The sequence below is a fragment of the Eptesicus fuscus genome, chromosome 22 (assembly GCF_027574615.1).
Source record: "Eptesicus fuscus isolate TK198812 chromosome 22, DD_ASM_mEF_20220401, whole genome shotgun sequence".
Lineage (NCBI taxonomy): Eukaryota > Metazoa > Chordata > Mammalia > Chiroptera > Vespertilionidae > Eptesicus > Eptesicus fuscus.
In genome coordinates this window covers 8,401,036-8,414,822 of record NC_072494.1, presented here as the reverse complement: position 1 = coordinate 8,414,822, position 13,787 = coordinate 8,401,036, and the positions used below count along the sequence as shown (strand labels likewise).

General features: G+C 44.5%; 1 protein-coding gene across 1 annotated transcript in view; it reads left to right on the top strand.

The window, feature by feature from the left end:
• The first annotated feature begins 252 nt into the window (after positions 1-252).
• Positions 253-13,787, top strand: part of PHTF1 (putative homeodomain transcription factor 1) — a 32,655-nt gene continuing 19,120 nt past the window's right edge. Inside the window, exons 1-2 of the mRNA XM_054711976.1 lie at positions 253-321; positions 1,356-1,412. Coding sequence (XP_054567951.1) covers positions 277-321; positions 1,356-1,412 — 102 coding nt within the window. The 5' untranslated portion in view covers positions 253-276. The remainder of the gene's footprint in view (positions 322-1,355; positions 1,413-13,787) is intronic.

Sequence of the window (13,787 nt, the reverse complement as noted above, 5' to 3'; positions counted from 1 at the left end):
TCCCTCCCCCCTCCCGCCCCCCCTCCCGCAGCCGCGGACACACTCGCGGAAAACGTCGCCCGGACGCCTCTGCGGTCGCCGCGGCGCCCGAGGCTTGTGGTTTGCTTTTTGAAAACATCTCCTGGCCAACGGTCAGGGGAGCCGACGGCGCTCACGCAGAGGCTGGAAGAAGCGGGCTCTGAGTCCTCCCCACACCGGGATGAGGACCGGTCCGCAGCCGGACTCACCGGCTTCTCTCCGTTTCAGCGAAACCCCGTCCTCGGGCCGGAGAGACAGATGGCCTCCGGTGGGAGAGATGCCATATCGTGGTACCAGAAGAAGGTAATGCCCGCGTTCCCCTGGCACCGCGCACCCTGCACGGAGCTCCCGCCCAGACCCGCACGTTACCCCCCCGCAGACCTGGGGGAACGGGACAGGGTTGTTAGCTCCAGGCCTCCCATACCGTTTCCAAGTCACTCCCTCCATCCCGCCCCAGAAATACTTCGAAACGTGGCTTCTCATCAAACGGCTCCCTTTTAGACATGAAACTTCTATCTGCACGCCATCAGCAATATATATTTTTAAATTAATCCTCGCCTGAGGATATTTTCCCCCATTGATTAAAAAGAATGTGTTTATTGATTTCAAGGAGAGGATAGGAGAGGGAGAGAGAGAGAGGGAGAGAGAGAATCAGATATCGGCTGCCTCCTGCACGCCCCCTCCTGGGCATCCAGCCGGCAACCCAGGCTTGTGCCCCAACCCGGGGTCCAACTGTGACCTCCTGGTTCAGGTCGACTCTCAACCACTGAGCCACACCAGACAGGCTCCATTAATTTTTTTTTTTTTTAAGAGAGAGAATGGAAGGGAGTGGGGAGACAGAGAAAGAAACACCAATGAAAGAGAAAGAGAAAGAGAGAGAGAGAGCGCACGCGAGCCAGAGATAAACTGGTTGCCTGCGCATGCGCCTCCTGCAGCTGAGGTAGGTGCCCTTGATTGGAAATGAACCGGAGACCCTTCAGCCCATGCTCTAATCACTGACCCAAACCGGCAAGCGTGGTTACTGCCAACTACTACTTATTTTTTTCTTTATTGATTAAGGTATTCCATATGTGTCCCTATCCCCCCATTACCCTCCCCCCCACGCATGCCCTCACCTCCCTGATGTACTGCCAACTATCTTACTGAGCTGTCTGTCCCTTACCTTTTATTCCTCTCTAGTTTTCCTTAAGACATGGGACCAGTTTCCAGATATCACACATACTTAATGTATTAAAACTCGGAGCAGCACAGGCATTTCCCGCATATCATATTGGTATTTAATAGTTGATGACTTGGTGAGGTTTGCATCATTTAAAGAGCCTGCTCCCTTGTTTCAGATTGGAGCATATGACCAGCAGATATGGGAAAAGTCCATCGAACAGACTCAGATTAAGGTAAAGTGATCTCCTGGATTCTAGCTCTGTTTTACTGTGTTAATGTGAAGAGTGGATTGTACTCACTTTTAAAATCGGCACCGGTCCGTCAAGTATGGCACTCTTTCTTCTTTGAAGTTTGTACGGCAAGCAACACTGCAAGCAGAACGGGAAAGGACAGTTGGTTTTTGGCCTCAGTATTGGGGGGCGGGGGGGAGGGGAATGGAAAGAAGTGGTTGGTCTATGGTGAATTAGAAAACAAATGTCCCATATTCAATGGGGCTATGGCTTTTTCACTCGGCCCCGCTTTGCTTTGTGCCAATATAGGCCCACTATCGACAGATCTTCAGCGTTTTCGAGAGAAGCTGGGAATGTGTATTTTTTATATGAAATATCTGGACGTTCTAGAACCGTGGTCGGCAAACTGCGGCTCGCGAGCCACATGCGGCTCTTTGGCCCCTTGAGTGTGGCTCTTCCACAAAATACCACGGCCTGGGCGAGTCTATTTTGAAGAAGTGGCGTTAGAAGAAGTTTAAGTTTAGAAAATTTGGCTCTCAAAAGAAATTTCAATCGTTGTCCTATTGATATTTGGCTCTGTTGACTAAGGAGTTTGCCGACCACTGTTCTAGAACTATGCCCCTCCCTTGCCCTCTTTTTCCCTTCCCTCCCCCTCCTCTTTCTCTTTTTCTTCCCCTCTAAGCCAAATAAGATCCATCTGTGGCCGGAATCACCTTTTCAATTACTGGTCTTGAGGAAACTTTTCTACCGTGCTGTTAGAACTGAGCAGATTCTTGGGGTTATTTCATGCTACTAAGCAACCAAAACTGATGTGGGATTCAGAGTGGCAGCTTATTAATTTATTTTTTAAAATATATTTTATTGATTTTTTCCAGAGAGAAAGGGAGAGGGATAGAGAGCTAGAAACATCAATGAGAGAGAAACATCGATCAGCTGCCTCCTGCACACCCCCCACTGGGGATGTGCCCGCAACCAAGGCACATGCCCTTGACCGGAATCGAACCTGGGACCCTTCAGTCCGCAGGCCGACACTCTATCCACCGAGCCAAACCAGTTTTGGCTAGAGTGGCAGCTTATTAATTTATAATAGGGGAGGGGGCATGACATACCCTACTGTGCCAAAGTCAGGGTTGTGGGGGCCGGGGGGCCGGGGGCTGGGAGGGTGGTACAAATCGGGCATGGAGAGGTGGCGCGGTGCCACCTGGAACTGGGCGGTCTCGAGATGTGGAAAAGCCTCAACGCCAGGCCTGCCCTGAAGATGCCTCTCTGTTCACCTCAACACTTAACTCTGCAGCCTGTGCTCACTTCCTGGGGAAGTGCCGGGTAAGGGCTGCCGGCTTCATGGTTTTGGACCTTTTTAAAGACTTGCTACAGACCCTCTACTGACATCTCTAAAAAAGCCCGTGTCTGTGGGTGTAACACCATTTAATAGTTTGTTCTATTCACCGGCGTCGCAGTGGTCGGACGGGGACATGGACTCTCGGGTGATGAACATTTGATCAGGACTTGAGGGTGCCTCCTAGTTGTAGACCCATCAACCCGAAAGCTGTTTGAACCGCATGGTGCGTGGCTAACTCCACACGGTTGTCCAGTCCTCGGTTTTTTACATTAAAGGGAGATGGGGTTAGGATGACTAAATTCCCAAATTTTATTTGGCCACTTCTCAGTCCTCTCCTGTTTGTCTTTGGTGAGCAGCTGAGAAGTATGGCTGGTCTGCGGGGTGTAACGGAGAGAGCACAGAACTGGGAGTTTGATCTCCTCTGTGGTCTCTGGCTGCGTCTTGAGCATGCGCTGTGCTTTGTCTGGCGTTCGGTTTCTCGATCCGTTAAAGGATTTTACTTGCTCCGGTAGAATTTCCTTACCTCGCTCCTTTCCCTGCCCGATTTAAACGTTTCCTCAGCGTCTACCTTTGTCCACACCTTCCTTTTAGTGCTGCGATCAGAGTGCCTGGTTAACCTGCGCGGCTCCGGAGGCCTCCAGGGCAGGGGTTGTATTTGTAGCTCCCTCTTCACACATCCTCATTCAGAAGGAGGACTCGGTGTGTCTGTTGCATTTAGTTGAACCCCATCTGTTATGTATTTTTTTATTCATTGTTCTCTCATGAGGTAATCTACCTAAAGAACTCCTTAATGTATGCCTTTTAATTTCGTAGCAATGGAAATAGTAAAATTAAAGACAACTCTAAACATGTACCAACATGTCCTAGGTGTTAAGGATACACTCCATATGACAGACATGGTTCTTGCCTTCATGAATTCTACAGTCTAATGGTGGTGGGAGAAAAGCCTTTTTAAAAGTTTAAAATTGACCAAAATATGGGATACAAAGTAGTGTTTAATGCAGTTTAAAAATAGATTACACACAGCCCTGGCAAGTTAGCTCAGTGGTTAGATTCCCAGTCTAGGGCATGTACCTGGGTTGCAGGTTCAGTCCCCACCTGGGGTTGGGGCACGTGCAGGAGGCAACCAATCCATGTGCCTCTCTCACATCGATGTTTCCCTCTCCCTCTCTCTCTCCTCACCTCTGTTTTCCTCCCTTCTACTCTAAAAAATCAATGGAAAAAATCCTCCTGTGAGGCTTAATAACAACAACAAATAGATTACACAAATATAAATATTTTGAAAATAAATACAAGTATTTTGAAAACAAATAAAAAAGGAAATAAAAAAAAAAAGAATAATATCAGATTATAGTACAATGAAATTAAAAATTATGTAATAAAATATAATTCAAAATTATAAAAGATATAAATTTTAAAAATCTTAACTTGAATCATGAAAAGTGGTTTGAACTCCTCCACAAACATTTATTGAGCTACTATGTGTAAGGCATTCTGCTGGGTGCTGAGCCCAAAGAGAAGGTATTTACAAACGGAAGTCCAGTACTTGCTGAAGGGAAGAGCCAGAAGTCCAATCTGATTAGAGTATAAGGAATGTAGATGAGGTGATAGGATTTAAACCAGTTTAGAGCTGACTCAGTTGTTTTTTTTGTTGTTGTTGTTTTTTTATATTTTTTAATGAAACTTTATTGTTCAGATTACAATTGTTTCTCCTTTCCCCCCCCCCCCCATATCTCCCCACCACCCAGTTCCCACCCCCCCTCTACCCTTACCTCCCCCCCGTTGTCCTTATCCATAGGTGTATGATTTTTGTCCAGTCTCTTCCCATACTCCCCACACAGACACCCCTTTCCCCCTGAGAATTATCAATCCACTCCCATTCTATGCCTCTGATTCTATTAAGTTCACCAGTTTATTCTGTTCCTCAGATTTTTAATTCACTTGAGTTTTAGATTCACTTGTTGATAGATATGTATTTGTTGTTCATAATTTTTATCTTTCTTCTTCTTTTTCCTCTTTTTAAAGAATACCTTTCAGCATTTCATATAATGCTGGTTTGGTGGTGATGAACTCCTTTAGCTTTTTCTTATCTGTGAAGCTCTTTATCTGACCTTCAATTCTGAATGATAACTTTGCTGGGTAGAGTAGTCTTGGTTGTAGGTTCCTGCTATTCATCACTTTGAATATTTCTTGCCACTCCCGTCTGGCCTGCATGGTTTCTGTTGAGAAATTAGCTGATAATCCTATGGGAGCTCCCTTGTAGGTAACTAACTGTTTTTCTCTTGCTGCTTGTAAGATTCTCTCTTTGTCTTTTGCCCTTGGCATTTTAATTATGATGTGTCTTGGTGTGGTCCTCTTTGGATTCCTTTTGTTTGGGGTTCTGTGCGCTTCCTGGACTTGTAAGTCTATTTCTTTCATCAGGTGGGGGAAGTTTTCGTTCATTATTTCTTCAAATAGGTTTTCAGCATCTTGCTCTCTCTCTTCTTCTGGTACCCCCATAATTCTGATGTTGGTTCGCTTGAAGTTGTCCCAGAGGCTTCTTACACTATCTTCAACTTTCTGAATTCTCTTCTCTTCATGCTTCTCTGGAGGAGTGTCCTTGGCCTCTTTGTATTCCAAATCTTTGAGTTGATTCTTGCGATCCTCTAGTTTGCTGTTGGGTCTCTGTATAATATTTTTTATCTCAGTCAGTGTATGTTTAATTTCTAGTTGGTCCTTTTTCATATCCTCGAGGGTCTCATTGAATTTATCGGCCTTTTCCATGAAATTCTTGAAAAACCTTATAACCGTGGTTTTGAACTCTATGTCCAGTCGCTTGTTCTCCTCCATTTCTTTGGTTTGTGATCTGTTTCCTTGCCTCCTCATTTTCACTGCTTCCCTGAATTGGTAGGGTAGCTTTGTGTACTAGGAGTCCTATTGGTTCAATGGGTCAGCCTCCCAGTTACTTGAGGTAGACACTCTTGGTGTACCCTTGTGTACTGTGTGTCCCCCAGCAGGAGCTACAGCAAGAACTAGTTTTCTCCTCCTTTGCTTGGGCGGTTTTTCTGACTCAGTTGTTTTACTGAGAACTTCAGGTATTATTCTGTAGAAAATGGAAAATTTTTTATGGCTTTTGAGTAGAGAAAGGTTACATCCTATCTGTACTTTTGAAGGATAGAAGTCAATATAGATATAATAAAATCTATGGAATTTTTCCAAAGTAATACTTGATGAAATTATATCACTCAAAATGTGTGTATGAGTGTGTGTTTATTTTAACATCTGTGTGTGTGTGTGTGTGTGTGTGTGTGTGTGTGTGTGTATATGTATATGTATGTGTGTGTGTGTGTGTGTATACACACACACACACACACACACACACACACACACTGAGTGGCCAGATTATTATGATCTCCGAACGCATAATAATCTGGCCACTCAGTGTATATCCTATATAATAAAAGGCTAATATGCAAATTGTCCCCTCGACCAGGAGTTCGACCAGCAGGCAGGCCAGCCAACCGCCCATGTCCCCTCCCCCTGGCCAGGCTGGCCGGACCCCACCCATGCACGAATTCATGCGTTCAGAGATCATAATAATCTGGCCACTCAGTGTATATACAGCTGCTAAAATATATATATATTTTAATAGTTGACAGTATTACAGATATCTCCCATTTCTCCCCTCCCCCCTTAAAACCCTCCACCGAGTCTCTACCCACCTTCCCAGGTCTTCACCACCTTAGTGAATGTGTCCATGAACTGTGCAATAAATATAAGTTTTTTTGTTTCTCTCTCATCACCCCCACATTGAGGTATGTCAGTCTGTTCCATGCCTCCTTGCTTTGGGTCTTATTTTGTTGGTCAATTCATCAAAATGTCTATATTAATAAAAGAAAGTGGACTGACCGAGAAGAGCACAGTGATTTAAGTTCATATATGAAGAATCTAGAGAAAGAAAAGAATAAGTCAAAGTAAAGAAGGGAAAGAAATGCCAACTATAAAACTGAAACAGTCATTATGAATTCTTCATTTAACAATACTTGTTGAGTACATGCCTACCATATGTCAGGCAGTAGGATATGCACTTTGTGTAAATAATAATGAGCAAAAAACACTCAGCACTTTTCTTTTCATGGAGCTTACAATAAACTGGGAGAGAAACAGTAATAAAAATACTAATGACTAAAAATTACTGTGAAAGAAAATGTTCCAAAACTTGAATGTGTTGGTGGTTGTACAACTCTATAAACTTACTAGAAATCTACCTATTTCATTACTAAAACTGTATAACTAAAAAAATGGATATTTTATATAGCTACTTTCTTTAATAATCAATAGAAAAAATAGGAGAAATCATAATGTTGTATACTAGATAGTCATACATATTCCCAATGAAAATTGTCTCCTAAAATTTCTTAATTGAGAGAGTATATTAAGTCTAAGGTCTAACATTATTTTCAGTAATGAAGCTCAACTTAGTTCCCACACCCAAAAAAAGAATAAAACAAGAATGGCTGCTATTACTACTATTTAACAGGCTGTTTGAGATATATTTGCTAAGATGGGCAAAACATTCTAACTAGTTAATCTTTAATGAATTAATTACTTTAGTCTTTAATTAGTTACTTTATTAATTTATTAATTTATCAATTTATTTATTTAAATCCTCACCCAAGGATGTGCTTTCATTGATCTTTCTCTCTTTTAAAATTTTTTAAAATTATATTTTTATTGATTTCAGAGAGGAAGGGAGAGAGAGAAACATCAATGATAAGAGTATTATTGATTTGTTGCCTCCTGCATGCCCCCTGCTGGGGATTGAGCCTGAAACTCAGGCACATGCCCTGACAGGAAATTGAACTGTGACCTCCTGGTTTATAGGTCGATGCTCAACCACTGAGCCACACCAGCAGGGCTCTCTCTCTCTTTTTAAAAAATTATCTTTATTGTTGAAAGTATTATAGATGTCCCCTTTTTTGTTCCCCATTGATGCCCTCTACCCTGCCCCCGTCCCCGCCCCCACCCCCACCCCCACAACAGCCTTCATCACACCATTGCCTGTGTCTCTACAGAGAGAAAAATGGTGAGAGAGACACACACACATCCATGTGAGAGAGAAATACCGATTGGTTACCTCCCATACGTGCCTGGACCAGGGATAGAACCTGCAGCCTAGGTATGAGCTCTGACTGGGAATCGAACCCACAATTCTTTGGTAAACAGGACAGGACAATGCTCCAACCAGCTGAGCCACCAGCCAGGGCACTTAGCTCTTATTTTTAAAATATTTTTTAATGCAATATACAGATCAAGTATCACAGAAATGTACACTTCAGACCTATATGGTCCTCTTAACCAATGCCACCTCAATAAATTTAATCAAAAATAAATAGAAATAAGAAAGTATTTTTCTTTAAATTTTCTCTAAAATTAGAATAACAAAAATCAGTGTTTGAAAATGACATGATTTTTACCTAGAAAATTTAAAAAGCCTAATCGTAAGCACAGAGGAACGTCAGCTGTATTTGTCGTGTTTTGTTTCTTAAGTGGGTGCTGGGTACATGACAGATGAGGCTCCTCACTGAAGGTGACAGTTGGAATGTGTGCGTCAATCTCCATCTGATCTGTTCGAGAGCCTTCTAAAATCACAGCAGATAAGAAAAAGGGATCAGCCCCCATGGACTAAACGGGAGGGAGGGAAGACGGCAGCCGACGAGAGCTAGTGACACAATTTGAAAAGTTGGAAAGTGAAGAAAGTATAATATAAAGTGTTTATAGTAGGGAGTGACAATAAAGAGCAAATGGAAAAAAGCAGGGGAGGGGACATCTGTAATACTTTTAACAATAAAGATAAATTTAAAAAAAAACCCAATGAACTTCCAGTTTAAAACCCTTGTATTTAATTTTCGAAAGACTCAGTAATTAGATGCATCAGGTTATCTGCAGGAAGGAGGAAGAACTGGAAATAGGAAGATGGGGTTGCTGGAGCATCTGTATAAGGGGCAGTAGGCCCATCCTCAGGTTCTCTTCTTCTTCTCCATGATCTTTCTCTGACAGAAGATTGGATCTGAGCGTGCTCTCTGGAGAGGCCACACCAGAGACGTCCTGGATTCTGGAACACCAGTCACAAATGAGAGGGGGGTGAGATACTGTTTTAATGATGGAGAGGAAGTAAACATGTGGTGGGCAGCTTTATAATCTCCAAACAGAAGACTGGGATTTCTTTTCTAGAAACTGACTAAAGAGAAAAGACTGCGGGAGACCGGAGGTGACATGGTTGGCTGCCTCTGGACTGTGAGGCCCTCTGTTCATGCCCCGCCCACTGCTCAGGGAACTTGTGTTCAGCATGTTGGTGCCTCCTCTTACGTGTAAGTGGGTAAATGCAGATCATCAGCTATTTAAGACCTAGAGGAAAAAAGGAGGGAGATCAAACAAGTGATGTAAGAGTCATTAGAACACTATTTTTAAGGATACAATTATTATGTTTATAGACCTGGATATTTTTTATTTTATTTTTGGTATCAGGGTAACATTGGCCTTGTAAAATGAGTTAGGAAGTATTGCTCTCCTCTTCAGATTTTTGGAAAAATGGGCATTAAAGTCATCAGTGAAGCCATCTAGTCTTGTACTTTGGTTTTTTTTGGAAGGTTTTTGACTACTGTTTCCATTTATTTACTGTTGATGGGTCTAGTCAGGCTTTCCATTTCTTCATGGTTCAGTTTGGAAAGTTTCATATTTTTAGGAACTTCACTTCCCTTGTCTTTGGGTTTAAATTCATAAAATGTTATCTGTGACCAAGGTCCATAAGTTTAGTACCTATGTTTCTTCTATTTAATTTATCGTTTCAGATCTTATATTTAGGTTTTGACCCATTTTGAATTAATTTTGTACATGGCGACAAGCTGTGACCTAGTTTCGTTCTCTCACATGCTGCTTTCCAGTTTTCCCAGCACCCTTTGCTGAAGAGGCTTTCTTTTCTCCATGTGTGTTTCTGGCTCCTTTGTCGAAAATTATCTGCCTGTACACCTGTTGCTTTATTTCTGGGCTCTGAATTCTGTTCATTGGTCTGTGCGTCTGTTTTTCGGCCAACACCAGGCTGTTTTGATTATCGTAGCTCTGTGGTATAATTGGAAGTCAGGTAGTGTGATACTTCCAGTTTCATTCTTTTTTCTCAGGATTGCTTTGGCTTTTCGGGGTCTTTTGTGGTTGGTTACATACAAAGCTGATGATTTCTCATTCTGTTTCTTTAAAAAATGACACTGGGATTTCGGTGGGGGATCGCATTGTATCTGAATATTGCCGTGGGTAATATGGCCAAGTCATATACAGAAATTGCGAGTCAGAATTCCATCGGGCCTCTCAGTAGCATCATCTAGCTCAGTTGGAAGCCAGAAGACGATGGAGCCTTCAAAGTTCTGAAACAATGATTTCCAACCTAAAACTTTATGCCTCCTCCCTCCCCCTCCCCCCAGCTATTAACCAGGTGTAAAGGTACTGCAGGAAGATATAGTGAGACTTTCAAAGTCTCAAAAAAATGTATCACCCATGCCCCCTCTCTCAGAAAGCAGGGGAGGACATGGATTGTAATGAGCGAGTAAGCCAAAACAGAGGGATCCATAACATCAGGAAAGAGGGTAACCAGCGCAGAGATGGAGGGGGGTTCTGGGAAGATGAAGAGATGTCCACGGATGACAGTTCACATCAGGCCGGGGAACAGCCCCCCACAGGGCAGGAGGGCGGGAGACTGGGATGCGGACCGCGTCAGGGGGAAAGAAACTGGCTTGCTGTGTTCGACCTTTGGGAGGAGGTTTGTAACCTTTAGGGAGTTTTAAGAGGAATTAGTAGTATATAGGGATAGAATTAAGTGAGTGAAAAAAAGAAGGCAATCACAATTCGAGGACAAAAATTTTTTAAGAGAGGACGTACAATCATTGTTTACTACTTGGCTTAGCTGGGAACAGTATGTAATCTTAACACTCAAAACATCTAACATTGATTGAACTAAAATTGTGCTAAAACTGTATGGGGAAAACTATAGTTCATGTGGGGCGTGTGTGTGTGCATGTTTGGTGGTGTATTCATCACTAACACTTAGCATGTAGTATGTGTCTGGTATGTAGTATGTGTCTGGTATGTAGTATGTGTCTGGTATGTAGTATGTGTCTGGTATTCTAAATACTGCATACAAACACTCCCCCACCCCCACTCTTCATTGATCCTTACATCAATCCTATGAGGTAGATATATTATCGTTCCCATTTCATAGGGGAAGGAACCAAGGCACAGAAAGGCTAAGGGAGCCATCTCCTCATATTCAACAATAAGAAAGGAATGGATAGCATCTGAAACTGAAGAAAGCACTATGCACCCCTTACTTAGAAGTAAAAAAGGAGAAATAACCAGGAAGTAGGAGTCAAGGGTAAGGAAGGGTGAGGCTAGGAAGAGGTGTGTGTGTGTTTGATTAGCCTTGTAATATAAGTATTATTTTAATAAGACTCTAAAAATGGAAAATATATTAAATGAAATTACCTGAGTAATAAGATAGATATGTGGAATATGTTTGAGATAGATTAGTAGCTATAGAAGTAGATATACATGTTGATAGGTGGGTATCCCAATGTCCCGCAAGAAGATGCCTGTGTGGTCATGTGACTTGCAGCCCTTCCGGTGGGAGGAGACTTCTTCCCCACAGACTTCAGGCTTGGTGAGAGGACTGTGAGCCGAATGGCCCTGTCCCTTCTCTCGTCTCTCCTATTCACCGAGGAGCTGGAGGGCTCAGGTTGTGGCTTCGTCCTCACACCGATCCACATTTTCAATGACCAGAACTTCTGGATTCTACTTCTAATACCTTTGAGATAAAACTTGACCCAGTTCATGCCTCTGATGACCTGGTCTGGCCGCCTCCGCCGAGCACAGCGGCCTCTGGGTGCTCCCTGACGAGCAGCCGCTGAGTGGGGTGGCTGCCCCGGGACCGCGGAGCCCACGGGCCTGACCTCCCGTCTGGCCTTTCCAGGTAAAGCTTGGCGGCTCTGCTCTGGGTGACCGGAGTAGCTTTTTCAACTTCAGTTTCCTCTGCCTCTGCTTCCCCTCGCCCCTCATCCTCACTGAAGCTGGCTTGTTGTGATCCTGTTAATGTTTCCACACAAATCTGACTGTTTTTCTCGTATTTAAAACTGTTCTCTGACTTCCTAGTATCCCTTCCAGTAAACTCACATTCTTAGCTTGATGATAATCTTCACTTCTTGACATTCCTTTAGCTTGCGTCATGCTATGTCTTATTGCTTACGCTTTTCTTGATTCCCCCTTTTGCCACACATACCCATGTCTATCTTGGCAAATTCCTATCCATCCTCCGGGTCTCAGGCTAGATCGTTCCCTTTGCAAATCGTCCTTGGACTTTTAAATCTGAGTTAGAACATGTTCCGGAGTGCTGGCCTGCCTTGCCGCGGCTCTCTTGTTCATCATGTGCCCTCAGACAGCGGTGACTTCCTTTTCTGTGCCTGGCTATCTACTATCTAGAGTAGTTTGATTCTTTTAATGGCAATACAATGGAAATTTCAGGCACTAAGAGGTCGAGATGTATTGCAGGGTTGACTGATCTTTTATTCCCTGTTAAATAGAGTCCATTAGGGCAGTCACACCCCCTCATGCTTTCGTCCCTCTGCTTAAAGGTAGGAACTACATCGGTCCCATGTTGCAGTTGTGTTGGGGGTATGAACTTAAAAATGAAAGGCCAGCCCTAGCCGGTTTTGCTCAATGGATAGAGCGTCAGCCTGTGGACGGAAAGATCCCGGGTTTGATTCCGGTCAAGGGCACATGCTGGGGTTGTGGGCTCGATCCCCAGTAGGGGCATGCAGGAGGCAGCCGATCAGTGATTCTCTCTCATCATTGATGTTTCTATCTTTCCCTCCCTCTCCCTTCCTTCCTCTCTGAAATCAATAAAAATATTTGGAAAAAAAAAAAAAAAAGGCCAAGGTGAAAGGCAACAGCGTTTATTTCAGATTTTAAAAAAGCATAGCTAGTCGGGGAGCACGGATTCCGGCAGAAACCCAGCTCGTGTCCCAATCAGGAGGCAAAGGCAAGGGGTGCTTAGGAGAAAGGGAAGGGGACCCGGTGGGCATTTCTCAGGTGCTGCCCAGCTCGTTAGTGATGCTAACTCCACACCGCACTTCCCTTCAGCCCCCTCGCCGTGTTCCCTGCCTTCCTGTGGTCCCTTCCTGTTGTCCTTGCAGACAGTGCCTTTAGGACACAGTGTTGTTTAGGCCCAGCCCAGAGGTTGTTGCCAGTCGGAACCTTCCAGAGGTTTGGGGAGTAAGGGGGGCAGGGCAGCTCCTCTGGGTGGCAGCTGCGACTCCATGCGTATTGTTTGCTTAAACGGGGGCAGCGAGAGAGGGCTGACGCAGCCCGGGCCCTGCAGTCTGCAGACCCTCCTGTGCCGCCTGGAGGGGCCGGTGCTGATTCTCCCCCGGGCCTTTTCCTGGGCTGCGGGCAGCGCCGGCGGCCAGTTGGGAAATTCACTCCCAGCTCCCAGGCGTCACTCACTGAACCTTTCAGAGGCGAGCCATCTTGTCTGATCTCGAACCAAACCTCCCCCTGCGGTGATCAGGCCGGCATTGTGTGCCCTCGGGAGAGGCAGGGGGCCTGGCGGTCTGAAGTGAGAGTGACGGGCTTAGAATCTCTGCGTCTAGGTTGCCTCATCTATAAAGGGAGCGGAAGCAAAGTACCTGCCTCCCAGGACAGTGGTGAGGGCCAGAGGCGTGAAGCGAGTTTACATGAGTATGTGCAGGGTGCTTAGACGGTTCCTGGTGCGAGTTTCCTCCGATCACACCCACTACGGAAGGTGCCGGAGAAAGCACAGGGGCCAGGAAACAAAAGCACCGCGTGCGCTTTTTCTTCCTCCTCAGCACAAACACATGCAAAAGTGTATAGTGACTTTCTCATTGCTCCCGGGCACAGTGGTGATAAGTTTATTAATGACTTCCATTCCCTTAGGAAAGAAAAAAACGGTGAAGGAGGGTTGGGCATTTACTGAGGATCCCCATACATTTGGCTTTCGT